The sequence below is a fragment of the Aethalodelphis obliquidens genome, unplaced genomic scaffold (assembly GCF_003676395.1).
Source record: "Aethalodelphis obliquidens isolate GAN/ISIS:26980383/991018 unplaced genomic scaffold, ASM367639v1 scaffold38, whole genome shotgun sequence".
Classification (NCBI taxonomy): Eukaryota; Metazoa; Chordata; class Mammalia; order Artiodactyla; family Delphinidae; genus Aethalodelphis; species Aethalodelphis obliquidens.
The window spans coordinates 4,078,069-4,104,015 of record NW_020837982.1 but is presented as its reverse complement, the minus strand read 5'-3'; the positions used below and the strand labels follow the sequence as shown (position 1 = coordinate 4,104,015).

Here is a 25,947-nt window from a genome sequence, read left to right as displayed (position 1 = left end):
TTTGTATAAAAGGAAAACTATTTTGATAAGATGCAAGTGTAGACCCCACCCCATCACCCAGGTTAACTGCCTTCACCTGAGAGTGGGTCCTACTTACTTCACAGTTTTTGTTTTAAATAATGGGGCATGCAACTGCCCACCAGAGCTGAACTGCTCAGAACAATGAAGAAACATGGTCCTCTGTTCAACCTTCCTCTTTGCAGAGCCTAATCCCTTTACATAAAGTGTTGAACAAATATTTAAAGAAAATCAGTTTTCTTTCTATAAGGATAACAAGAAACTTGCAACACTAGTTGCCTCTGGGGAATGAAGCTGAGTGTAATCTTGTTATATAGGAAAAGGCTTAGAAGAAAACACTGTACAGATAATTGCTGTCCTGAGGGGGCTCAGGGACAGACTCTGGACATAGCATCCTGCCTGCACCTAAGTTCCCAACCACAGGCAGGGTTTGGCCTTGGTAGGATCAAAATCCACAGAAGGGCCAGAAAGCAGGTGAAAGATGGTGTGCAACACCTGGAAATGTAGGGAGTATAAAGGGAGTGGGATTTCGGGACCCACTCTGGGTCTCATCTCACTGAGCAGGGTCTCGTACAGAACCTTGAAATGATCCATGATGAGTTCCCAGTGACATGGTGAGTGTTAGGCAACTGCTCCTGCTTCCTGCCTTCCTGCCTCATCCTTGGAACCCTCGTTCTCTCAGTCTCTCTCTCGCTCTCTCTCTCTCTCTGTCTCTGTCTCCCTCCCTCCACCTATCATATTTTTCCACCTTTATTTTCTTGATATTTGGAGGGGCAGAAGAAGGAAAGGCTTAGAAAATACATTGGGAATAGTCCAGCTGTGTTTGGAACAGACTATCAGTGCTCCTTGCCCAGAATTCTTAAAGGAAAAGAGAAAGCCGAGGTTCATGGAATAGGCTGAGAGAGGTCTGCCTGGAAACCATCCAGAAAGCTCTCTGGACACCCTGGGGGGTCTGGACAACCCTGGTTCTTATCATTGCTCCTGAATAACCTTTCGCTACATTGCATAAGGGCCCTCCCTTTATAGACATCTCACTGAATCTTCACAACAGCCCTGGGAGGTGGGCAGGGCAGGCATTTTTACCCCTATTTTGCAGATGAGGAAACTGATAGCTGGTAAGTGACAGAGCCAACATTCCAACCCCCAGCCAGGATTTCAAGCCCCAAGCCTTTCTCTACATCCAGAGACAGGCCCAATGGTCTTGCTCCAGAGCATCTTGGGTGCTGGGCTCAGCGCCTACATGGAGAATGGGCAAGAATGTGGTTCATTCCATGTTGCAAACCATAGCATTCCCCACCCCATCCTCTGCAAAGAAAGAGAAGGAGCATGACCCCAATGGGAAGAAATTCTAAAGCAGCCCCCTGGGGACCTTTGGAGAAGCTGTTTGATTTATTCTAGTCCCTACTGGTTTTCTGTGCCACATTTATAAACGTCAACACTGGAAATGAAGTTCCCACTGCCTCGGGAGCTGCTGGTTGTTGCTGTTGCTCACCAAGGGTTCAGATGAAGTGCTTCCCCCTCCTCTTGATTGATAGAGAGCTGAGAATAAAAGAAAAATAAAAGCCCCCTGGAGCACTGATGGGAGGAGGCAGCTTCTCAGAAAGAGAAAGAGTGGTCTCAAAAAGGCTGATACTGGTGGAGCAGAGAGGGGGTGTGTGTGTGTCTGTGTGTGTGTGTAAGGAGAAGACCCAGTGTTTAAGACCACGTGGAAAACAAATACGTTCTATTTACGTAGAGAGAAAGAAAATAGCAGTTCATTTCAGGAGCTCTGACACAAGATGAGGGAAGGGAAAGATATCCGTGAGGCTGTCTTTGTAACCTCTGGGCTTCTACTCTCCCTAAGCAGAATCTGCTATCTTCTGGGGTCGGGAAAGGGACAGAGAGGCTAGCAGAGACTTAGAGCAAGGGGGTCCTGGAGGAAAGTGGAAAGAAATGAAAGGTAAAGTTTCCCAAAGGACCACACAGATACAAGGCATTGACATTATTAACACAACCAGTGGCTGAGACTGGAGACGCCCTGCTGGAACTGACATGGACACTATACAATAATACCTTCCCTTGCTGGTCTCCTAAATCTGTGATGCGCTCTGGTCTTTGAGATATGCTGGTTGGGACCAACGCCAACAGCCCTGACCAAGTGCCTGAGAAATGAAGCCGTTAACCAGGGATGGCCTCAGTGGTTCCCAAATCAACAAGCCATTTCAAAGTTGCTTTTAATTTGATTTTTTTGTACATGTATTTTTTAAAGTACTAAACCAAATATTTCCAAATGACCATTGTTCTCTTCAAAGTCTCCCCCTTGAGAGCTTGCGTTGTTAATCCGGTGGCACTCTGTGTGCGGCCCAAATCGTCTTAGAGGGCGATGTGTGAAATACTTTCAGGGCCAGTTTATAACCTGGGGCAATAAAATGTCATGTTACTTTGTAGGGGGTTCCTTCTTTTCCCTGAACTTGATTTATCAGACCTGTTTCCTGGTAACTTTTGCCCCTTTCCAAGTACCAGATCCTCTGCCAAGCTGCTTTCTCAGAGTGGTCTGGAATGGTCCTTGGAGGACAAGATTGTTCAGTTATTAGCAAAAGAGAGAAACACACAAAAGGAAGAAGAATTGTTATGTTAATGCGATGGGACCCTGGGTGGGTTTTCTCTTTTCACTTTCCTCGTGTGGATAGAAATGTTTGTTTGTTTGTTTTTAGCGTGGAATAAACAAAATGTGGTCTATTCATACAATGGAATATTATTCAGCCTTAAAAAGGAATGAAATTCTAACACATGCTGCAATATGGATGAACCTTAAAGACATTAAGCTAAGGGAAATAAGCCAGTCACAAAAGGACAAATACTGTATGATACCACTCATATGAGGTACCCAGAGCACTCAAGTTCATAGAGACAGAAAGTAGAAGGGTGGGTGCCAGCAGTCGAGGGAGGAGGGAATGGGAACTACTGTTTAATGTGTACAGAGTTCCCCTTGGGATTATGAAAATGTTCTGGACAGTGGTGATGGTTGCACAACTATGTAAATGTACTTAATGCCACTGAACTGTATACTTGAAATGGTAAATTTAAAAATAAAAATAGGGGGCTTCCCTGGTGGCGCAGTGGTTGAGAGTCCGTCTGCAAATGCAGGGGACACGGGTTCGTGGCCCGGTACGGGAAGATCCCATATGCCACAGAGTGGCTGGGCCCGTGAGCCATGGCCGCTGAGCCTGAGCATCTGGAGCCTGTGCTCCGCAACGGGAGAGACCACAACAGTGAGAGGCCCGCGTACCGCAAAAAAAAAAGAGAGAGAGAAATAAAAATAGGGAACTCCCTGGCGGTCCAGTGGTTAGGACTTGGCGCTTTCACTGCCATAGGCCCAGGTTTGATCCCTGGTCCGGGAACTAAGATCCCACAAGCTGCGTGATGTGGCCAAAAAATAAAATAAATAAAATGGTAAATTTTATGTTATGTGAATTTTACCACACAAAAAAGTGTGGATAACAAAATCAAATCTACTCTCAAAAGATGAAGACTTGACATCACTAATATTCAAAAGAATTTGCTACAGGGTGAGCCAAGGTCCAAAGAGAAAGGCCCCAAATATTCTTTGCTCTGGAGCAAAACTGGAGCGCTGGGGTCAGGCTGGTGCTGGGCTCAGGCTTCTGCTCTGGGACAGCTCCGGGAAGGGGCCACCTCCTCCAGGTGTTCTCTCATGTCCCATAACATCGTCCACCTGCCACGGCTGCTATAACACCTCTCCCGGTCCTGGAACATTCCACAGCCTGGGCCTCCCTGACCTGGCCCGCTGGGGTTGGTCCGCTCCCCTGGCAGTGCGAACACGGCTACAGCAAGTCCTGGCTCTGCTCGCCAGGAGGCTGCTGAGGTGGCTTTTTAATCCTCCAGCCGTGCCATCCTCGTGGTTGCTTTTATTAGGAAATGTAATGAAAAAGGCTATGTGAAGGCCCTGCCAGAGGGGAAAAAAAAAGCTGGTAAGATTCTGCGCCAAGTGTGGCGAGAAAAGAAAAGGGGGCAAAAGCACATTAGGAGTCAGATAATGAGATAAATGAAAGACCGCAGGGAAGACCATTTCTGCAGACTTGCAGGATGGTTGTAAAATTTTTAATTTGCTGAATTCTCCTTTTTCGTTGTCTCTGACTCTCCCCGTCCCTGCCTCTCAGAACTTGGGTCGGAGGATGGTACCTTGGGCAGCGAGGCCCCGCCCAGTCAGAAGTAGCAAGAAGACAAAAAATCCCCCCCCAACCCTGCTCCCCACCACACACACCTGCCTTCCAGGGAGCTGCTGTGATCCTGCTGAAGGGAAAGAAAGAGGGAGGCATCAAGGGAAGAAGGAGGGAGGAAATGGGACTGTGAGGAAGGACAGGAGATCAAAGACCAGGGAAGTAGGGAGGAAGAAAAAGCCCCCGCTGCTCCCGCAAATCAGTTCTCAGCAATGCCCGCCCTTCCGTCTGTGCTCTGAGCTGCTGAGCAGAATGCCACCTCCGTGGGATGCCAGGCCTGAACAGAAGGGTTCTGGGACACTGGCACACAGGCCAGGCTGCTAGGGACCACTGGGCCTGTGTGGCCCTGATGAGAGAGGTTCCGCTTCACCAGAATCACCCTCTCACCACCTGTAAGGCTGTAAGGATGTCCTCTCCAAAATCTAGTTTCGGTACTTGCTTTGGAGGACTTCCTCCTCCTGTTCCACACTTCTACAATGGGAGGGATTGAGGGTGGACACAATGAGTAGCTTCCCCACAGGGAGCGGGGTGCCTGTGAAAGTACAGGAATGAATGGTTCAGAATGGAAGACACATTGTTAGTTATTAGGAAAATCCCTCTTCATCCTCCGTCCCTTGTTCCTTCCCCGGTAGAGACTACCTGCTCTGCTTCCCTCCCAGGGAAGCCATCTCTCTCTGTGCTCCACCTCCTGCCAAAGTGTGCTGCTGGTTACCTAGGGAATGGGCATTTCCCGTACCAGCTACAGCAGAAGGTGAAAGAGCCATGAACATCAGCAAGGTTCATGGGTATGAGAGGACCTGTTAGAAATCTGGCAAAAGACCTGCTGAAATCTAATTCGTGTCTACAGAACTCTGGAGTCACAGGGAGCCCTCCAAGAACCTGGGGAGTGTGACAGTGGGGCCCCAAGCCAGGCTGGGCACAGGAAGGGGGCTGGGAAATAAGGTAAATTGGGACAGAGACAGGCAGTCCCAAGAGGGAAGATGGAATAAGTTCAAGATCAGTTGGGAGAGTTGCAATTTGACTGTGGAGTAAAATAAGCTGGGAATAAGGGCAAATACACCTAGTCAGTGCTTCCTACACTCCAGGCTCTGAGAACTTGAGAATATTTACTTCTTTAATCCTCACCATAATCCTATGAGGGTGGTACTGTTGTTAACATCTCCATTTTACACATGAAGAAACTGAGGCACAGTGATTTACACATGAAGAAACTGAGGCACAGTGAGAGGTGAAGAGGAGGAAAAAGGATTCCAATCTCCAGAGTCTGTGCTCTTTCTTTTTTTTTTTTTTTTTTTCAGAGTCTGTGCTTTTAACCACTTCTCTCTGCTCCTCCAGAACAGGAGACAGGTTTGGCAAAGTATCAGAGACTAGTTGAGAGGGAGAATAGCACTGTGGTAATGAACGTGAACTTCTGGGCCAGATAGCCTGACACTGACTAGCAGTATGACCTTGGATAAAATCCTTAGAGTTTAAGGTCACCCCTCAGAGTGAACTGAGAAGTGCCTGAAGGCTTATAGGTTTAAACACTGGCACAGCACCTGGCCCCAGAGCTCAGTCAGTGGCAGTTTTTAACATCGTTACTCTGCTCCTCCCATGAGAGGAAGAGAGCATCTTCCGTGCTTGGCAGCTGGCAAGCCTCAACTTCTCACCTCTGGGAAACATTTCCAGAAATGAGAACGGGCCCTTCCAAGGATCAACTTCATAGGGGCACACAGTGCTGCAAACAGGCCCAACACCCAGAGCACAGCCCCTGTCCTCAGACGGCCCCTGCCCCTGCTCTGACCAAGTGACCCCAGCAGTTCCCAGGCCACGGGAGCACCCCCCAGTCTTGTGGCTCATTGAATCGTTTCAGGGAGTGGCTGTCACCGCCACCGCCACCATCCTCTTTCCCCGTCTCCTTCCCTCCCCCAGCCCCTGCTTTTCGCTTGATGGAGAAAGCACAAATTAGGCAGAAAGGAAAATGTTGACAGTTCCCAGCCCTCCCTTGCTGGGGATAAAGAGAAATACGTTAACGGTTGAAGCTTTAGGCGGATCAAACACAGTTTGTGAGATGCTTCACATGTATTATTCATCTCACCAATGAGATGCAATCTTGGGCTTTCTCTTTTCCCCCCATCAAGAGGAAACCTTGGCTACCGTGGAGAAACTGGGCTCCAGAGAGGAGAGGCACTTTCAGAATGCCATCTTTTCAATATTAATTCAACAAGTCCATCTCGTGTCCCTCTTGTTCTTCCCAAAGACTTCCAAATGGGATGGGTCAGCTTGCCAGAGAATCTAAGGGAACAAAGGCTATAGGTGAGACCGACAAGAATTGGGCAGCAACAGGCACCTAGAATCAAAGAGAAGACTGACTGTGACATTTAGAGGAGGCAGGAGTTGGAAGGTCCTCCACATGCCGCATAAACTTGAGGGTTGTAACTCCCAAGGGCTCAAGAGCTCTAAGAGGAGTCATCTCAGCTGTGCCTTTAGCTCTGAGACCCTCCCAGATAGTGGGGCTACACTCAGCCTACGGTTGGACGCCTGGAGGAAGGATCTGGATCCAGACTCAGGTGCTTGATGCACACCCCTTAGGCCTCGTAATTAGGACGAGCTGAGGCCCCTGCCCTCCTGGCCTGAGGGTTTGGCACTCATTCCTTGCTCCTTCCCCTTTTCACTTTGGCCACTGAGGTCCCCTCGGGGCTCCTGCCAGCATCCCATGGGTCTGAGGCACCAGCGCAGGCTTCTCAAACCACACACTGCCCCCTTCTTGAACGTCACCCAGAGAAGAACCTGTGCCTGCCTCCCCTGGCTTTGCCCCACTATCTCACAAACCTTACACTTGTGCTGTGCTGAACAAATCGGAAGTGTGGGTGGGGAGTGGGCACTGCTGATGGAATGGGAGATTGAAACAGCCTGTAAGGAAATTTGACATGATGGATCAAAAAGCCCCTAAAGTGTATGTTCCCTTTAGCAATTCCATTTCTAAGAAACTGTCCCAAGGAAACATTGGGTGAGTGTGCAAAGATGTACAAAATGTCCACCCCAGCTTTGTTGATAATGGCAAAACCAGCAAACATCTTCAAACCACAATAAGAAAGGATTGGTTATGGGACTTCCCTGGTGGTGCAGTGGTTAGGAATCCGCCTGCCAATGCAGGGGACACGGGTTTGATCCCTGGTCTGGGAGGATCCCACATGCCGCGGAGCAACTAGGCCTGTGTGCCATGGCTACTGAGCCTGCGCTCTGGAGCCTGCGAGCCACAACTACTGAGCCCGTGTGCCACAACTACTGAAGCTCACGAGCCTAGAGCCCATGCTCCACAACGAGAAGCCCATGCACTGCAACAAAGGGTAGCCCCCGCTTGCTGCAACTAGAGAAAGCCCATGTTGCAGCAACAAAGACACAACACAGCCAAAAATAAATAAATAAACAAACAAACAAAAAGAATGAAAGGATTGGTTGAATAGTTGCCTTCAGATGCAGTCATTTAAAATCAGATTCTGGAATATTGGGGGGAAGTAATGTACAAATATATTTGCATTCTAAATTGCATATAATAAATACAAAGCAAAGTTCCCCCTTACCCTAACCCAGTCCAGTTCCTCTCCTCAAGATACCAATTATCAATTTAGCACATACCCTCTCAGACCTTTATTTTTGAAGAATCAATATTTAATGTAAACAAGTAATAAAACTCAGGTTATGCAAGTTGGTAACTAGAGATGTGTGTCAGTGCAAAGAGAAAAAGACTCACTGATTATACACCAAAATGTTAACAGTATTCAGCTCTGAATAGTGGGATTGCATACGATTTTTATTTCCTTCTACAGGAATAATTGTATTTTCTACATGAACAGAAAAGGGAAACAATAGCATTTTTAAATATAGTAAAACACAAAGAATGGATAACATTGGCTGCCTCTGAGGAATGAGAGAGACAGTTTACCATATACCGTTTTATGCCTTTTGAATTTTGCACCTTGGGCACGAATTACCTATTTGAAAAATGAATAAAATTTTTTAAAATTTAATATGGCGATAAAATAAAATGAGGGGCAGGTGGAGAAGACCTCTGAAGGATGGCAAGCCCTGGTATTCTGGGAATCTGCAAAATTCCTCAAGCTGTAGTTATACAATAGTTTCTCCAGTAGTGCTCGACTCTTTCTGTCTCACCAGGCAAGGAATTAGGGCCTATAACCTAAGAAATGAGGTAGGGTCTAAAATAAACCAGGCTGCCAGCCAGAAATAACTCTGCAGTAATTTACAGCACAGCAACAATAACGGCTTCCTTGAGCCCGTTTTCATACTTTTTCAAAGTACTTTTCATCTCCCTTTGGTTCTCCAAATTTTCCTTGAGGGGACTTGCTGCTGGCAGGTTCCTGGGCAGGAAAGGGGGGAGCTGAAGGCCTTGTCTAAAGGGCCATTGTTTGCAGTCTGCCCCAAAGATCCACATTTCCCAGGACTGGGTGTTGGGTCTCAGACAACAGTGCTCTCTCCTTTCCAGATCATCTCATTCATCAGCACCCAGCCTGTCACCTGTATATGAGCCTCAGGTTCCTAACTTGTAATATGAGCGTAATCAGCCTCGCCCCTTAGACTGAGCTGTGGGTGATGGTTGATAGACTGTAGGGCAGAGTGCTGCCCAGTCAGAACAGAGGGTTCCCAAAGCTGAAGCGGCTTCCAGGAAGCCCCCTGGGTGGGGAGCAGGGAGGATCTAGACAGCCCCTCACGTCCTGCCCCTCAACGTGCCCGCCCTGCCCAGAGACCTAGGCCCAAGGGTGAACCCCCCGCCTTCACGCTGCTCAGCACAGGGGTGCCCACCGGTGATCCTGTCTCACCTAATAAATTCCTGTCAGAGAAGCAGTCAGGGCCTGGGAAATAAATAATTATATTTAACATTTTGTAATAACAACAATTAACCAGTAAATAATGTCCTTTAAACTGCAAACGCTGGAGTAAATTAATTCTTCTAATGAGCTGTCAGGCACGGAAGAAAAAAAGTCCCCGTTTCCTTTGGTGCCACGAGGCTGCCGTGTGAGCAGCTAGGGAAGCTCACCTCGGGCCCAGGGAGCTCATTACCGGCGCGGATTTCCCGGGGAATCAGCCGGCCTCGCCTGCTCCCAAGTGGGCGCTCCGCACCCCCGCTTCCCCCCCCCCCCCCGCCCGCCCCTTGCGCACCCAGCGCACCAGGCGGGCCGCATCCGCACCGCACACCGCCAGGTGCCGGCTGCAAAGGAGCAGAGCGGAGAGCATTTCAATTAAAGACGCCCCCCTCCCTCTCTTTCCCCTGTCTGGGCAGCCTCAGCCTCGAGGTGGCCCGGGCCAGGAGCCGAGGACTGAGCCGGGGAGAGAAATCAGGGCGCATCCTTAGTCCTTGCTGCGTGACCTTGGACAGCTTTCCTGCCCTCTCTGGGCGGGGAAGTCATAAATGGAAATGTGAAGCTAATCAAACCAAATGTGATTACTTCTGAGCTCCCGAGAAGCCTGTGACCATAAAAAGACACCTAAGAGTAAGGCAGCTCTTTATGTACTGAATCAGAGTAATCTCCAAGATGTATTGTCAGGTGACAAAAGCAAGGCACAGAACAGTGTGTGGGGCTATGCTACATCTTGTGTATTAAAAATGGGACTACAGAAAGAGAATATGTGTCCCTATTTGCTTGTATATGTGTGGATAGGAAATGCAGAACACTGCCTGCCCCTGGGAAGGGGAACAGGGAGATTGGGGTGGGACGGAGGATTTTCAATGAACCAGCTTATTTTTTGTACCTTTATTTTTTGAACCATGTGCAAGTATTGCCTGTTCAAAATATAGAGTCACACACATCAGAGGTCACCTTGTCTCTCAGTAGCTTTCAGGAGGTGGGAGCCACAGGGGGCAGCTGAATTGAGACCCCAGCTGAAACCCCTCCAGAGACAGTGCTGCGTCTCTGATAACCTCTCCTGGAGACAAGCTCATGAGTCTGGAAGTGCTTCCAGGATCTGTTCCCATCCCCTCCTGCTTTCTTTGGAGTTTCTCTCTTCATGCGCTGTATTTGGTGGGTGAAAGGGCTGATAGATGCAAAATGGGGACGGGGGTGGGGGCGGGTGAGGAGCAGCCACAGTACAGAGCAGAGGGAGTGCAGGCAAGCCCAGCCCTCTGGAGCATATAGGCCTGGGTTTTAATCCGCATCTGTCACTCCCTAGCTGTGTGGTATTGTATGTCACTCTCCCTTGCTAGGCTTCAGAGTCCAGACATCCCTGCCTCCCTCGGGGAAGACTAAGATGCTGGGCCTGATGAACAGGCGTCCATCCCCACAAGATTCAGCTCATGCCCTTTGCTCCCCAGGACAGACAGAAGACCCCCTTCACAATCCAGGGCCATCTGGCCCCCAGACCCAAGCCTCCCCAGCTGCAATGCCCAGTCCCAACCCCCAAAGGAGGTAGATATATGGCCTCCCTATGGCTGGTGTAGCTTTGCCCACTTAGTACCTAAATTGTTCTAAATCCAAACAGGCTCAGGGTAGCTGGTGGCTGAGAGATAGTGTTGGAGGCAGAAAATCAGCCAGGCTCAGGGCTCAGTCACAGCCCCTGGGGGGCTACTATGGGACTGGGGGTGAGGGAAGGGGTGGAGCAACAGTGCTCCCAGCCCCCATCGCTATCTGACCAACTCCCTTTTTATCTGTTTGGATCCTTACCTTCCTCATTACCTGTCTACTGATTTTATTTTATTTTATTTTTAAATTTAGTTATTTTTTATTTTATTTATCTTTGGCTGCATTGGGTCTTTGTTACTGTGCACGGGGTTTTTTTCTCTAGTTGCGGAGAGCAGGGGCTACTCTTCGTTGCAGTGCGCAGGCTTCTCATTGTGGTGGCTTCTCTTGTTGCGGAGCAAGGGCTCTAGGCGTTCAGGCTTCAGTAGTCGTGGCTCGCAGGCTCTAGAACACAGGCTCAGTAGTTGTGGCGCACGGGCTTAGTTGCTCTGCAGCATGTGGGATCTTCCCGGAGCAGGGCTTGAACCAGTGTCCCCTGCATTGGCAGGCCGATTCTTAACCACTGCGCCACCAGGGAAGCCCCTATCTCCTGATTTTAAAGAGTTTCTTAGCTAAAATATATTTTAAAAGCCCTGACCTTGGCCGTTCAGAACTGGGCACCCAAGGCATGGGGTTCCAGAAAGAGGAGGCACAAGAGAAGGGGAAAGGGACCCAATACACGTTGAGCACCTGCTGCATGCCGGGCACTCCTAGGTATTCCACCTGCAGTGTTTCATGTTAATCCTCACAACCTGTGACTTGGGTAATAGTATCTCCACTGTAGAGACTGGATAAGAGAAGTTCCAAGAGGTTAAGAGACTTGCCCAGGGTATTGGACTATAGTGATTGGGCTAGAATTTGAACCCAGATCAGCTGACTCCAAAGTCACATCTCCCAACACCCTGCTGCCTGTCCCAGGCCCCATGCCTCACCACCTAGATAGACTAACACGGTTGGGGAGAGGAGGGGAGTAAAAGCTGAGGTGCAGGAAGCTGGCCAGCTGGCCTCCTGACTCATCACCTCAATACCCTCAGCTCAGTACCTGCAGCATCAGGTGAAAGTTCAGGGAATAATTGCTGATTGTGAGAATTCTGGGGAGGCTCCCTTCCCTGGCAGGCTGGGGGAGGAGGAATGGCTTCATTTAACCAGACAGGATTCAGGCAGGGGGAGAATGAGGGGATCTCTGATGGTATGTTTAGGACAGAGTGCTGGCTAAGGCTTAGGGAAGGGAGTCTAATAGACCTGGGTTCAAATCCAGGCTCCATGGCTTACAAGCTGTCTGACCCAGAACAAGTTACTTAACCTCTTTGAGTTTTGGTTTTTTCTTCTACAAAATGTGGAAATTGTTTCCTCTCTTTGGGCTGTTGTGCGGGTTAAGCAGATGAGGGGTGTAAAGTTCTAAGCTTACTCCCTGGGCATAATGTAAGCACCCAATAAATGGCTGTGTCTGTACGGGTGAGCTTTTTTGCTGCCCTGCTAGACAAACTCCATCTCCAAGACCAAGAAGGGCAGTTATCCTGGTGCCTGAAATAGGCAGACTACCTCTGTGATTCCCAATTTGGGAGGCAGCCCAGAAAGGCCTCCAGGCTTGGTTTTTGCAAGGGGCAGCGGAAAATCGGAGCTGAAGCCAGCAAAACGAGGTTCCCTGCCGCAGGTCTGAGTCAGCTCCTCCTGGGTCTCGGGGTTCAAGAACCTTCCACAAGGTCACACAGCCTCCCAGTCACCCTGTCCTCCATACGACTGTCCCCTTGGCCTGAGCTCTCCAAAGACCCTGGACACCTGTGTGCATGAAACACCAGCTGGGAAAGAGAAGTGCTTCGGTGAGCAGAGGAAGCCGGTCTCGGCCACGGGGAAATTAAAACCGGCTTGCCCAGCGCTAAGTTACCATGTCGCCTGAAATCAGATCGATTTCTTGGGCTTGTTGTGACGACAGTGTTGCAATTGATTCGTCTAGATGGCGAGGAGTTTATCTATTTGGAGCTGTCTGTTATTGATCTGAATAAGCTTCTAAAATAGCCCAAATACCTGGTGAGGGCGAGGTCGCCACCAACTCTGGTTCAATATTAATTATAATAATGAACAGGCATGAGGAGGGTTGGTTCGTTGCTTGCCCTGCAGGGCTGGCCTCTGTGAAGTTTGGTGTTTAATATTCATTGTGGGTCAACTTGTACAAAGAGCTGGTGGACACTCCTAAACTGAGGGAAGTTTGCATGGGTGGTGATGCTGGTCTCTGCTTCCATGGGACAGAGAAGGCACTGGTGCTGCTGAAACAGGCAAGATTTAGGTTAGACCTCAAGAAGGACTTACTAATGACCGAAAGTGGATGGATAGAGCATTTCATTCACTTATTAGCCTGGACAAGTTATTTCTGAGTCTCTTTCCTCCTCTGTAAATTGGAGATTATAATACTTAACTTCTCAGAGCTGCTGCTACTGCTATTCTTGGCCAAAAAAATAAGACAAAACAAAACTCAAGGCCTCTTCTGGGCTGTCTGCTGGTTCAGGGAGAAGCAAACGGTCCTACTTTGGGTAACAAAGCACCTGCCCTTCTCAGCCTTGACAGAGTGAGCATTTGGTCAGTAGAGTTATTATTATAATAATTATTAATTCTATGATATTTATTGAGCACCTGCTACACACCTGGCCCTGAGGAAGAACTAGGAAAGAAGCCATGATTGCTTTGAGGAGAACTGGGTTACTATGGGAAGCAGGACATCCCACTTGCTGGAGGCTCTCAGGGGTTAGGGAGAGCCTGCTCTCTAGGAGACAGCTTGGAAAGCAGGCAGATGGACATAAGGACCTCATGGAGTGGGCACAGGTCCCAGGCAGGGTTACCCAGCAGAAGACAGCTCTGCTAAAAATCAGTCCACAAGAGCCCCTCCAGAATAGCATTCTTCCAGGAAGAAGAGGATCCTGCCCTCAAAGGATCTAGCAGAAATGTGATTAGACTTCGTGGTTCTGGTCTGCAAGAAGCAAAGAATAATCAGCTGACTCCCACTGCCCCTGAAGACACCAGCTGAAACTGCAGCAAGAAACATGGAGGTCAAATCGACATAAGTACTTCCTGGCTGAGGTTTGGAAAGCGGTGAAGGAGACCCTGGATGGAGAGACTCCCGTGTCTGTCTGGGAGCCTGGCCTACTGCCTTCCTTGTGACATTCCTGCCTCTGTTCCTACAAAGCTCTCCTCTTTCCTCCAGCTCGGTAGCTGGTGGAGACCCCCATGGCCAGCCTTAAGAGAAACATCAGAAGAAAGTTAATAGCGAAACGCTCTGGCGGATCTAATTGATTTTTTTCCTATTGGTTCCCTAATATAAGTAACGCCGTTCCTGCCGCTTTTTTGGGCTGGAGATTATGTCATAAATAAAGAGATTTGCTCCCTGTATCCATGTGCTTATCTTTAATAAGTTAAGAACTCGACATGCTTTAGGAGGACTTGAAATAAGCGACGGATCTGGTGGTGACGGCTTCAGCTGTGGCAGTGGCAGCCACAGCTTTATTTCAGCAGAGGGGGAGGGAGATGGCTGAGGCGGGTGGTGGGAGAATTTGCATTATTCGGGCTGCACTGGGCCCAGGCTCAGCCGGAAGAAGAGAGGGATGGGAGGGAGAGCTGGGGGGGGAAATTCGTGGTGGCAGATGTGGCAAAATGGCTGGACAGGGCCCACGAGGCTGGGGGTAACATGGGAGTTAAGAGTTCAGGTTCTAGAGCCGGGTAGCCTGGGTTTAAATCCCAGCCCCATCGTTGCTTACTAGCTGTGTGACCTTGAGCAGTTTACTTAGCCTTTCTGCTTCCTCATTTTACAAATGGTTAATAGCATCTACCTTAAAAGTTGCTGTGAGGATCAATGACATGCAGAATGTTTAGAACAGAGCCTGGCAAGGGGTATGCGCAGACTATGTTAGCCAGAACATGATAGACATCATCTAACTCAGTTCACCTGAACTGCCACTGAGCCTCTGCCATGCGCCAGGCCTTGGTGTGGGCTTCACAGATGAGTGAGACACAGCCCAGCCCTCATTCCATGGAGCCCAGCTGGGGACCCAGCCCCTGTGACTGGCATGAACTGGGCAGCAGTCCTGAGTGTCCACACCAAGGGAATCCAAACAGGAAGTGGTGACCCCTTCCTGGGGAGGCTGCCATCCTATGTCCCTGTCTTAAGGCTCACTCACTCTCTAGTTCCACACATCCCACAGATTCACTAGCATTCCCTTCAAGCTGACAGTGAACAGAAACTGTGCAGCATGTTCAGAAACAGCTCTACTCAAGACTGAGCACAATCACCACCAGCCACTGTGCACTTGAGTGCCAGGCTTTCTCTATCCTTGTCTCATTTAGTCCTAAGCACCCCTATGAGGACAATACTATCACTAGTTCCCATTTTATACTTAAGGAAACTGAGGCACAAAAAGGTAAGGTGATTTGCTTGAAAGCGTACAGCTGGTAAGGACCGGAATTTGAACCCAGATCCACTGACTTCCCTTGCTCTAAACACTGCCCTCTATTTCTCACGCTGCACTTATAGTCACAAGCATTAATGAAGCACATATAATATGCAAAACCCTAGGCTAAGGGCTGAGGGGATAGAAAAATATGAACATTTATTGAGCACCTACTATGTGCCAAGCACTCCTACAGGTTATCTCACTGAATATTTCTCTGAAAGGCAAGTAGCATCATCCTTCATTTTTTAAAAAAAGATTTATTTATTTGGCTGTGCCGGGTCTTAGTTGCGGCATGCGGGATCTTCATTGCAGCACGTGGGATCTTTAGTTGCGGCATGTGGGGTCTTCAGTTGCAGCATGTGAACTCTTAGTTGCAGCATGTGGGATCTAGTTCCCCGACCAGGGATCAAACCCGGGCTCCCTGCATTGGGAGCATGGAGTCTAAGCCACTGGACCACCAGGGAAGTCCCTGGTAAAGAAGTAGAAGCCCAGAGAGGCTCAGAGACTTGCCCAAGGCAAGCAAAAGGCTGGGATGATTTGAACCCAGACCTGACTTTGAAGCCCGGGCACTGTTCAGGATGCCCCCCCAGCCTCTTGATGAGCAGTCTTCCTTTCCAGAAGGCCTTGTTCTTGCAAACCACTAACATGATCTCGGAGCAACCAGCAGGCCTGCCCAGCCCTACCCAAGAAGTACCAGCAACTTCCTTTCCCCCACTCACTCAGAAGATGGAGGGCAGGCCCAACAGCGTTAAGCAAATCAGTTGCTTATCCTATAAGTGAGGAAACAGAGCTCCTTAGCACCTTCACATCCTCACTCCTTCCCTGATAAGGAAATCAAGGCTCCAACATGGGCCAGGTCTTGGCCAGCCCCTCTGGGCCAGTGGGGCTGAGACCAGAATGACGCCTACCTCCACTTCCCAGTGGTACATGGGGCCACCTCAGTGATCCCAGGATGCTGCTCACCGTGTCCCATTGATTTCTACAGCTCATCTGAGTAGGATTAGATGAAGTTCTCCCTTCACAGGCAATTTCAGAGGGGCTGATTGTCAGTGTAGAAGTTTTCAGTGAGGGGCAAAGTCAAGAAGCTGTTTTTACCCCCCTACAGATGTGCTAGAAGTGGAATCCTCCTCCCTCCCATAGGTCTCAGGTGGCCTTGCTTTCCCAGTGGGAGCTGGTTTCCCTCTCAAGCCTGCATTTTGCCCTCTCCCTCTCTCTTCCAGGCCATTGTCTGGCCCTGCAGATTCTGTTGCTTTAAAGATTGGTGACCTCACAATTGGTTGCCATAGAGACCATTGTGATGTCACAAGCAGAGGACAAGTAGTTCAAGGAGGAGTGAAGGGTTGGAGTGCATGGCTAGAATTAAGGGACATTTGGGATTTCTGTCCTATTTTCATGCCCAGAAAAGGTAGTGTCTGGAACTGCATTCTGATATCTGAGGGAGACCTGACCAATTTTCCCTGTGTTCTCCTGGGACTGAGATGCCTAAGAACCCAAAAGAAGGGCCAATGAAAAGGGACATCAGAAACACTCCCCACCTTGGGCTCTCAAAGGAATGAGATAGATGCCAGGAGGAACTGTGTGACTGGAAGATCTCCCTGGAGTGGATGATGTTGCTTTGCCTTAGGAAGCTTGAACCATGGGAGACACTTAGCCTCTAGGGCTTTCATTGCCCTGTTGAAGCACCTTGTACAAATGGACATGCTGTGTTTCAGTGTATTGAGACTCTATCTCCCCTGCCTGGACTGGGAGCTCTGCCTTTCCAACAGGCCACTAAGGTTCTGCCACAATAGACGTTCCCTCATTCAGTAAACAAACGAGTGAGAGGGTGATGAATGAACTGGGTAGGAGGCTGGAGGAAGGTAGAATGAATGCATGGACAGATGAATGCCTGGACAGATGGGCAGATGGGGAGCCTAGAGGTCATGTGCAGCCCCCTGAGCTTTGGAGCTCTACACCTGCCCGCCTCTCTAGCTGCACCCCACCCCACACTTCTTTTTCTCTATGATCCAGCCACACTAACCATCTCTTAGTCCTGCCTACCACAGGACTTTGCACGTGCTGTCCCCTCTGCATGGAACATACTTCCCATGCCTATTCAATCGAATAACTCATACTTGTCCTTTAAATTTGTATTCAATCACTGCCTCCTCACGGAAGCCTCCCCTGACTAGATCAGGTCCCCAGCGTGGGCCTCCACAGCCTGTGAACCTCTCCTGAGTATCTGCTACATTGTAGCTTTGCATTTAATCAGGTGGTTCTGTGCAAGGTATCCCATTCTAGACAGTGAGCTCTGAGCAGGCTGGGGCAGTGTCTGTTTCACTCACCTTTTTATCCCCATCACTTAGCACAGTGGATACTTAATATTTGTCTAAAGAATAAGTTGATAAGTAACCAGCCCTGCCCTGCCTGTTCCAAGTGGCCCACCATCCACGGACTGCACCAGAGGAGAACATCTGTGCATAGACCTCCTGGAGGTGAGACCAGGGCAGCGGTTAGAGGTCCAGTGAACCTGAGATGCCTCCCACACCTGCTCCTGCAAAGGCCCACTGGCATCTATAGCTTTCTGCTCTGCCTTGGTATTCTGTATATCTTGGTTGGACCTACTAACTAGCTACAAATCACTTAGCCTCCCAGAGCCTCAGTTTCCTCATCTGTACAGTGGGGACAATAACAATACCTACTTCATAGGGTTGCTGTGAGGATATAAATTCCCCAGCTCAATGCCCAGTAATAGTAAATAATAAATGATGCTGTTATTCTTATTTTTAGAGGTGAAGTACAGCCCACTGGATTCAGAGCTAACTTCTAAAAAAATGGGGAATATACCAAATTTTCATAAATCTGCTTTAAGTGCATGTGGCAATCTTTTTGAAGAGGAAATACTTAAAGCCCTTCTGTAAAATATGAACCAGCTATGAGCCCGTCCTTTATGTAATTCCAAAGCTTCATGCCTGGGTTTGCTTAAAGGGGAAAACTCAAATATCCTCTCACATTATTCAAAGCAACCCCCTAATCTTACCTCAGGCATTAAAAAAAAAGGGTGGGAGGCATTCTTCTACCCCCAGCCATGGCATGACCCAGGGTAAGTACTGTCAGGGGCAAGGGCATGAGGTCCAGAAAGTGGTTCATGCCTCCCCCATCCTGTCCTAGTCCCCGGAGGTAGGTGGAGCTGGCCTTGGGATTCTGTTGGGTAGAAGGGCTCTCCCTGACAAAAGGAGACCAGCTTTTGGTCAGTTGGTACCTCCTCCTTGCTTGTCCTATGCATAAATACTCTCTGTCTACTACTGACCGGGATTCCAGGTCAGGCCAACCCAGGTAAGAAGCAGGTGGGGCACTCTAGCTGGCTCCACATAGGAAAGAACTAAGATGCCTTTGAGGGGCATCCCAGGCAGCCTGGAAAGTTTGTTCCTTCCTCCCCCACCCCCAGCTCACAGTAGCCCCCTGAGGCCCACCGGACAGGAGCAGCCCACACAATGCATCTGGGGCCTCCTCCCCCTTTCTCAGGAGCTCACTGCCCCCCCACCCGTGACCCACACCCTCATCACATGGTCATCATCCTGGTACCAGGTCTCCAGCCTGAGCCACACCACTGTAAACCCAATGCCTCTGGACAGATATATTTAATGTAAGTTCAAGCACTAGAAATATGGAGTTCAGAGCATTTTATTTCTAGAGCCCTCTATATTTCTCTGGGATTATCACCTGTCTTTGTTCCCTCCCTTTCTGGGTTATTATCTTTGGACCCTTTCCAAGCCAAGCCGCCTTGATTGCTTGGGGAGAAGAAGGCCGCCAGCATACTCCCAAGGTTTCTCTGGGTCTGGTGAGGGCAACCTTGGGGGACCCTTTCTCCTCCTTCTGCATAACTCTGCAGGTGGCCGCACTGCCCAGGCAGCCTTGGCTTTTAGGAGTTGGCTTCACCAAGAGACTCTCCAAGTGCCAGGGAACATTGAGGGGTGGTGGAAGTAGAGGCCTCATCCCCCAAGTTAGGGAGGGCTCTGCTCAGGGTGAGCCTCAGGGTACAGAGGGGAGAGAGAAAGCCAGCTGTTCTCTTTTCTACATGGTGCCAACCTAGCCTGACACCAAATTAATAGCATTCAAATGAGATGCAAAGCATTATGCAAATCTAGAAGAGAAGGCCGCTGTCACCGAGGGCCTTTCAGCTGTTGGAAGACCAGCACCTTGAGCCCTTTCCCAGAGGACCCCACAGGCTCCCTTCAATTTCAACCCTCAACACTTCAGCACCAGCTGGTGTGAAAAATCCGACGAGACTAGAGTGACCACGTCAAGGTCCTCTGATGCAAGGGCCCACTCTGGTCTCACCTCCCAGGCACTCGGGTCCTCTTCCATTCTGAAATGATGCAGAGGCAGCCACAGAAGGTGATATAACCTCCCTCTGGATGCCAGAATTCCAGTTCCCCACTCATTAACAGTGTATGCAAAGTAGATAGGGGGAGGGTTTGCATCTATTTAACTGTCCATTAAAATGGCCTCACACCCATCACCTCTGCACAGGCCCAGGCTTCCACATTGTCAACCCCTGCTGCCTGCAAGCACCATGTGGTCCCTGTGCCTGGTAATTGCTGTGGTGTTTGTTGAGCTGTATTTGCATTTGATTGTCATTTAACTGTCCATCTTTCTCCTTCAATCAAACCGGCGATTGGGCTTCTGCAATTGATTATTCATTTTATTTTCAACCCCTTGGTGGGTTTTTAAGAGTTTCCTTTATTAGTGCCACAAACTTGAATCCTGGGACTTCAATCATATGGAGGAGGAAGGCCTCCTCCCACCATCCCAGGGCTCCTATGTGAAAATAATGTAGCCAACATCATGGATCTTAAGTCCTTTCCCCAGTCTCTCTGTTTCAGCACCTGCCTCATTTCTGCCCAGCCAGTGGCATTAAACATTTATGGAGCTGTGGAGGATCAAAGGCTTTGGCTGGGGGTGGTGGGGCGGCTGGAGGCCTCGATCTGGAGATGGAAAGCAGCTCACATCAAACCCCCTTCTGCTGCTGTCTCTACCCATCCTGGGCTCTTGCAGAAGCTGATCTGGCCCTGGTCCTGCAGTGGGAGCAAATACTCAGGAGTTAGGACTCCCATTTATGAGAGCAGAGCCCTCCTTCTGCCCCTAAATTCAAAAGGTTGACTTTGGGTACTTCAGGAAGCCTGGCTGGAGCTGTGGCATCCCAGACTGCTCCAGATGCTGCAGGGTCTCGGAGCCCCCTCTGAGGAGTGGTTTGAGGTGAACAGGCAGCAGTGTGCCCCTGGGAGTCTCTGGAGTTAGGTGGTAGCCCCTGCTCCTGCTTCCCTGAAACCCCCAAAACCCCTTGGCTCCATGGAAGATGTAGCTCTGGTTTGAAAGCTGTGTTAGAGGAGACTAATTTTCTTCTCCTTTCACTCAGAAAGCAAATGTCATCCAGGCAGAGACTTCAAAATAAGTCACCAATGTGCCTGTGATCCCGCAAATTGATGGGCTGTTTGGAAGTGGGGACGTGAGGCTGGCTTCTCCAAGGGTGTGTGCTGGATGTCTGGCACCCTCTGGGCAGAAGCTATGAGGGTCCCTGAGGTTGGAAAGCCCCTTCCTCCCTCTCTCTGGCTCTCAGTCCTAGTGCAGCCATTGTAACTCAGATCCCTTCCCGTACCTTCTGAGTCAGCAGTGAACCCCTCAGTTCCTATCACTAGCCATGGTGCTTGAAAACCAACCTTAATAAGTCCGGACTCCCTTGTTTGGGTGCAAATATCTTTGTGATGGGGTAACCCCTTCCATGTAGTCACTAAGGATGTCCTATGGCTCAGACGAACACAAAGCCTGGCCCCAGCCTGCTCCAACGCTTCCTCCTACATCCCTGCAGAGACTCCCTTCTCCACCAAAACCAGTCTTCTCCCTGACCCCACACCATCTTGCAGTTTCCACCACTTTGCATTTGCACAAGTCCCTCCCTCCACTTTGGATGCCCTCCTTCTTCCTCTCCCCTGACTGAAACCTAAAGCATAATTAAGACTGATTTCAGGGAATTCCCTGGTTGTCCAGTGGTTAGGACTTAGCGCTTCCACTGCAGGAGGCACGGTTTCAATCCCTGGTCGGGGGAACTAAGATCCCACAAGCTGCATGGTGTGGCCAAAAACAAACCAAAAAAGACTGATTTCAGTCAACCCATCTGCTGTGTGAAACTTTCAATGACCTCCCCTCCTCCTCAAAAGCAATTGTCCCCTCTCCATTATCTTACAGCACTAATTTGGCACCAGTGACCTGCCTTGGGCATGCCATTATTTATTCACAAATATTTATTAAGCATCTACTATGTGTAGGGCACTGGGCTAGGTTGAGATTTGAAGAGACAGACATGTTCTGAACCTTCACAGAGTCGACAGCTAGTAGAGAAGACAAGCAAGCAACTACATAGACAAGGAAGCCCAAGATCCTCTGGGGGTAAAGAGCCAGGTGGAGGACACAGAATGAAGAGGAGAAATGAGACCAGTAAAGGGAGCCTTGCAAGTCTCCCCAGGCTGCCACTTTCAAATGTGTATATGACTTGAGTGCACTATAAACCTGTAGCATAGAGCTGAATGTTCCCTAAGGCATCTTATTGTCCTTAATTTGTGGGTGATGCTGAGATCTGGGGAGAACGGGCCCCTTGAAGGGCGTGAGACAAGGTGTTGACAGAAACTCTACTACTTCCCAATTTGGTCCAGGCTCTGCCTCAACCTAACTGGGAACCCATAGCACAGAGGCCACGTTGACTGTCTTCAGGAGGGAGGGACAGCCCAGGTACATATTCTTCCCATGATGCAGTACAAACCCATCCTCTGAGCTCAGGGCAGAGTGATGCATTCTGGGGTTTGTAGTCTTTATTGGACCCCCTCCTGAATGCCTAGGTTACTTCAGGCAGTAGAAACCATGATGTGACATGTTCCTGAGCTTCTCCTTCTTGTGAGTAGTGCCCACCTCATCAGGAAGCCCAGCTGCCACCAGCGTCCAAATCCCCATGAATCATCCTGGCACACAAGGTTCATCCCTGGGTCATGATTCACCCTCCTCTGCCCAAGCTGCTTAGTTCAGAGGAGCCCAGGAATCAAGGAGGAGCTCAGGAATACCTTCAAGGAGGAAAGGAAGAATCTCATGCCATTTGCCAGTATTTCCTCAAACTCCCCTCATCCACAAAACCTTCTACCTCCCTCCTCTGTTGGCAACCCTCTCCCTCCGTCCCTTCTGCATCTTCTTTCCTGGCTTCCTCTCCCTACCTCTGATTCTTTTGTCAAGTCCCTTCGCTTCTGCCATCCTTCTGCTACTGCCATATTTTTTCTCAGCTTCTTGAAACAACGGTCCAGAAATCCTCTCCCAGGGACTCCCTCAGGTAATTCTACATGCCACCTGCCTGCTGCCTGGGATTCTTTACAGGGATCAAGGTAGCTCCCCAGGGCCCACAGTAAGAGGATCTAGAGAGAATCTGATAAGCAGAGCTGGAAGATTGTGGAGGTGGTAAGGACAAAAAGACTGAGGAATGAGCAGAAGTCTTGCCACTTGCTTCTAGAATGAGATCAGGAAGAGCATTGGACAATGACTGGAGTCTGGAAGCTTTGGAGAGGAGCCAAGTTCATGTGAAAAGAACTAAACAGAAAGCTATCCTTCTCCCCGGGGGCCACAGGAAGTTCAGCCCTCCTCTTCCTCTACAGGGAGTAATAACATCAGTCACAGGGTCATGTCCCATTTGTCCATTGAGGCTCTTCAAGTGAGCTCATCCTTGGAGCCAGAAAAACCTCTGGATCTAAACATCTGCCTCAGGGATGTGACTGCCCTCTTTGCTGCCCCATGACTCACTGGGGCTGCTCAGCCCAAGCAGAGTCCTAGAAGCTTGTTCTTCTATGCCCTTGAATGGTACAGCCTCCCTGGCTACTCCCCTGGGCCTCCTTCAAGTCTCTATCTAAAATAGCCCTAGGGAAATGCCATCTCACACACACCCCATGCCTCTCCCATTTTCTCCGCCAGTTCCAGGAACCTGGGCAGAGATAGGTGTGAAGGGTCTGCTCTCACTGGCTAGCGTTGTGGCTTCTCTGGTCCTGTAGGGGGGCCAAGGCAGGGTACTGGAGATCCAGGGCTGCAATGGGGACCCAGGATATTACCTTCAGCTTCCCACAGTTTGACCAGGTTGGCTCCTGCCAATTGTAGAATGTCTTCCCAGGACACGAGTACCACTGGCTTTTAACTATAATATCAGAATAATTAAGCTTTTCTGTGAGCACAGTTTGCTGCTGCTGCAGCTGCCTGGAGCCCTGGCATTTATTGAACACAAAGTAATAAATTATTGTCCTTTGTACGCTCAAAAGCCATCTTCATTATAGGCCCAGGACGAAGCTGCCCCAAGGGCACGCGGGCCTCGCCAGCTGCCTCACTCGCGGACTTCTTCCCAGGTCACCCTTGGCGCCTTCAGGTACCAGGATGGGGTGGGGAGAGATGGTGAGAGGGTGGCTCTCTCACGGAGAATCGGGTTAGAACCCCACCTCCTCAGCAGGCTGCTAATGGGGGAGAGGGCAGCAGGCTTGGCTGGGCGTGGGCAGCGTGGAAGGGCGGGGGCCGTGTGCCCACATTAGCAGGGAAGTCCTTCCCTTGAGCTGGCGGCGGCGCGGGAGCCTGTGCTCCCGCCGCCGGGTCTTCTGCGCCTTTGCTTGAGACTTTACGGTAAGCCGCTCCTCCCGCGCCCCCGCCCCCAGCCGGCGCGGCGATCCCCGGCGCCGACGCCAGGCGCTGGCCGTGGTGCTGATTCTGTCAGGCGCCGGCGGCGGCTGCGGCCACGCTCCCTCTCCCCGGCAGGACCCGCACCCAAGCCCCGCCGAGCTCCCAGCCCTCCCATCGCGGCCCCGACCTGGGGCGCGGCCGCTACCGGCACTATGCGCCCGGCAGACCTGCTGCTCCTGCCCTCGCTGCTGGCGCTCCTGGCTCACGGTAAGGGACCCCGGCGTCCGGCGGCAGGACTGGGCAGGAGCAGGGTCCCGGGGGTGGGAAGAGAGGACCATCCCCGCGCTAAGCTCCGCGCATCTGGCTGCCCAGCCCAGGCACCGCGCTCCGCCGGCTGCGCTGCTCCCCGCGCCGGCCGAGCCGGGCGGGGCACGGGCTCCGCGGGCGGGAAGCTGCCGCTGCTCCCGCCATTCGCACCCGGCCGAGACCTCGCCTTTAATCATCTCTCCGGATCTAATGGGATTTTTCAGCGGCAATTCATCACGCCACCCACTTCCCACATACACTCACGCGTTCACCCGCTCGCTACCTCTCCACACTCCAGGCGTCTGGGAGCGCTGGGGCGCGTGCCGGGGGGCAGAGCACAGGGCGGTGAGTCGGGACGGTCCCGTTGGAGGCCCAGGGTCCCGCCTCCGTTGTCGCCCGCCAAACTTCGTTCGACTTTGCCACCCGTTCCGGGGCCTCTCACTGCGGAGGGACGGGTCCGGATGGCGGCCGGACCCGGATTTGGGACTTCGCTCACCTCTCTCCGCCTTGGCGCTGCCACGCGGGAGTCGGGATTTAGAGTACAATTCCAGGGAGAAACTCGGGGGGTCCGGGGACCCCTATCAGGCTCCTCACTCTGCCCTGGGCTGCAACAGCTGAGGTCCTGAGATAGAGACTCTGTCCTCCCCGGAGTCCTTTCCTTGCACCCTCCATTCTTGCACACGGCCGGAGCTCTTCCTACCTCCCTGCCTGCCGTCCTGCTCGGCCCCTCCCCACCCCATGGCCGCAGACTCTTCGCAGGAGGACTGGTACCTCACCCTGCGGTCCTCGGTCCCCCGCTTGCGGTCAGATTTCCAACTTCATCGGTCCCGGGTCGAGAGAAGCTTGGCCATGGAGTGTGCAGCGAGGGAATGTTAGGGAGAGGATGGGGGTTCTGTGCCTCGGGGAAGGAAGGTTTCCAACTCTCGGCGGGACCTGCCCTGGCTCAAACAAACGCTCTCAAAACTACGGACACCCACGTCTTTCTTCCACTGCAGCCAGTGACTGGTGTGATCGCCGAAACCTTGCTTGGCGTTGGGACCCGCCATCCCTAGGAGTATGGTTCGTAGGGCATGATGTGGAGGGGGGAGAAGGTGGGAGTTTCTAACCTCTTCGCTCCATCTTTCCAGGCCTCGTTGGAGCTCAGGGCGGTGGGGCCGGGGCCAGGTTGGGCCCCTGGGCCACGGTTTTCTTCGCTCTGCGTCCCCAGAGACGTGGAAGCCCCTCTCTGAGCCTCTGGCTCCAGTCACACGCAGCCAGGTGTGCTCACTCTGCTCCCTGGCTGCCCAGACCGGGTTCTTTTGTGGCTCCAGGAACTCAGTGCCATGTGTTCCCGCTGGGGAAGAGGGAAAGAGTCCTGAACGCCCTACAGGGCCAGGGCAGGGAGAGGGGGGAGGAGAAGCTCGCATCCTGGCCCAGCTGTCCGAAAATGTCCCTGGGAGCCCGGGGCATTTCTTGTGATTGGGCCATGTCCTTGTGCTGGACAGCTCCCTTGGGGTGCAGGCCCTGTGTGTGCCTCCTGGCCTGTGGTCCGAAATCTCCTGGGTGGGTGTGTGGGTCTGTGTGTGAACGTAATCAGGGCCCAGAGTGTCCGGAGTAGTGGGTCCGAGTGTGTCTGGGCTTCAGAAGGTCTGGATGTTGCATGAGGGCTCAGCAGTGAGTGGTGTGAGGAGTGTGTAAGGCCACCAGTGTGCGGTGCAGCCTCTGCCAGAAAGCTCCCTGCAGGGCTGGAGTGAGACTGCGGGTCTCCAGGAGGATGGCTGGTGTGGCCGGGAGTCTGGGGAGCCTCGCTAGGCTTGTGGGTGTGAG

At 51.0% G+C, this 25,947-nt stretch overlaps 1 protein-coding gene across 1 annotated transcript in view; it reads left to right on the top strand.

The window, feature by feature from the left end:
* The first annotated feature begins 24,047 nt into the window (after positions 1-24,047).
* SEZ6 (seizure related 6 homolog) overlaps positions 24,048-25,947 on the top strand; it is a 45,586-nt gene continuing 43,686 nt past the window's right edge. The window contains exon 1 of the mRNA XM_027130366.1: positions 24,048-24,102. Within this exon, the coding sequence (XP_026986167.1) occupies positions 24,048-24,102 (55 nt within the window). The remainder of the gene's footprint in view (positions 24,103-25,947) is intronic.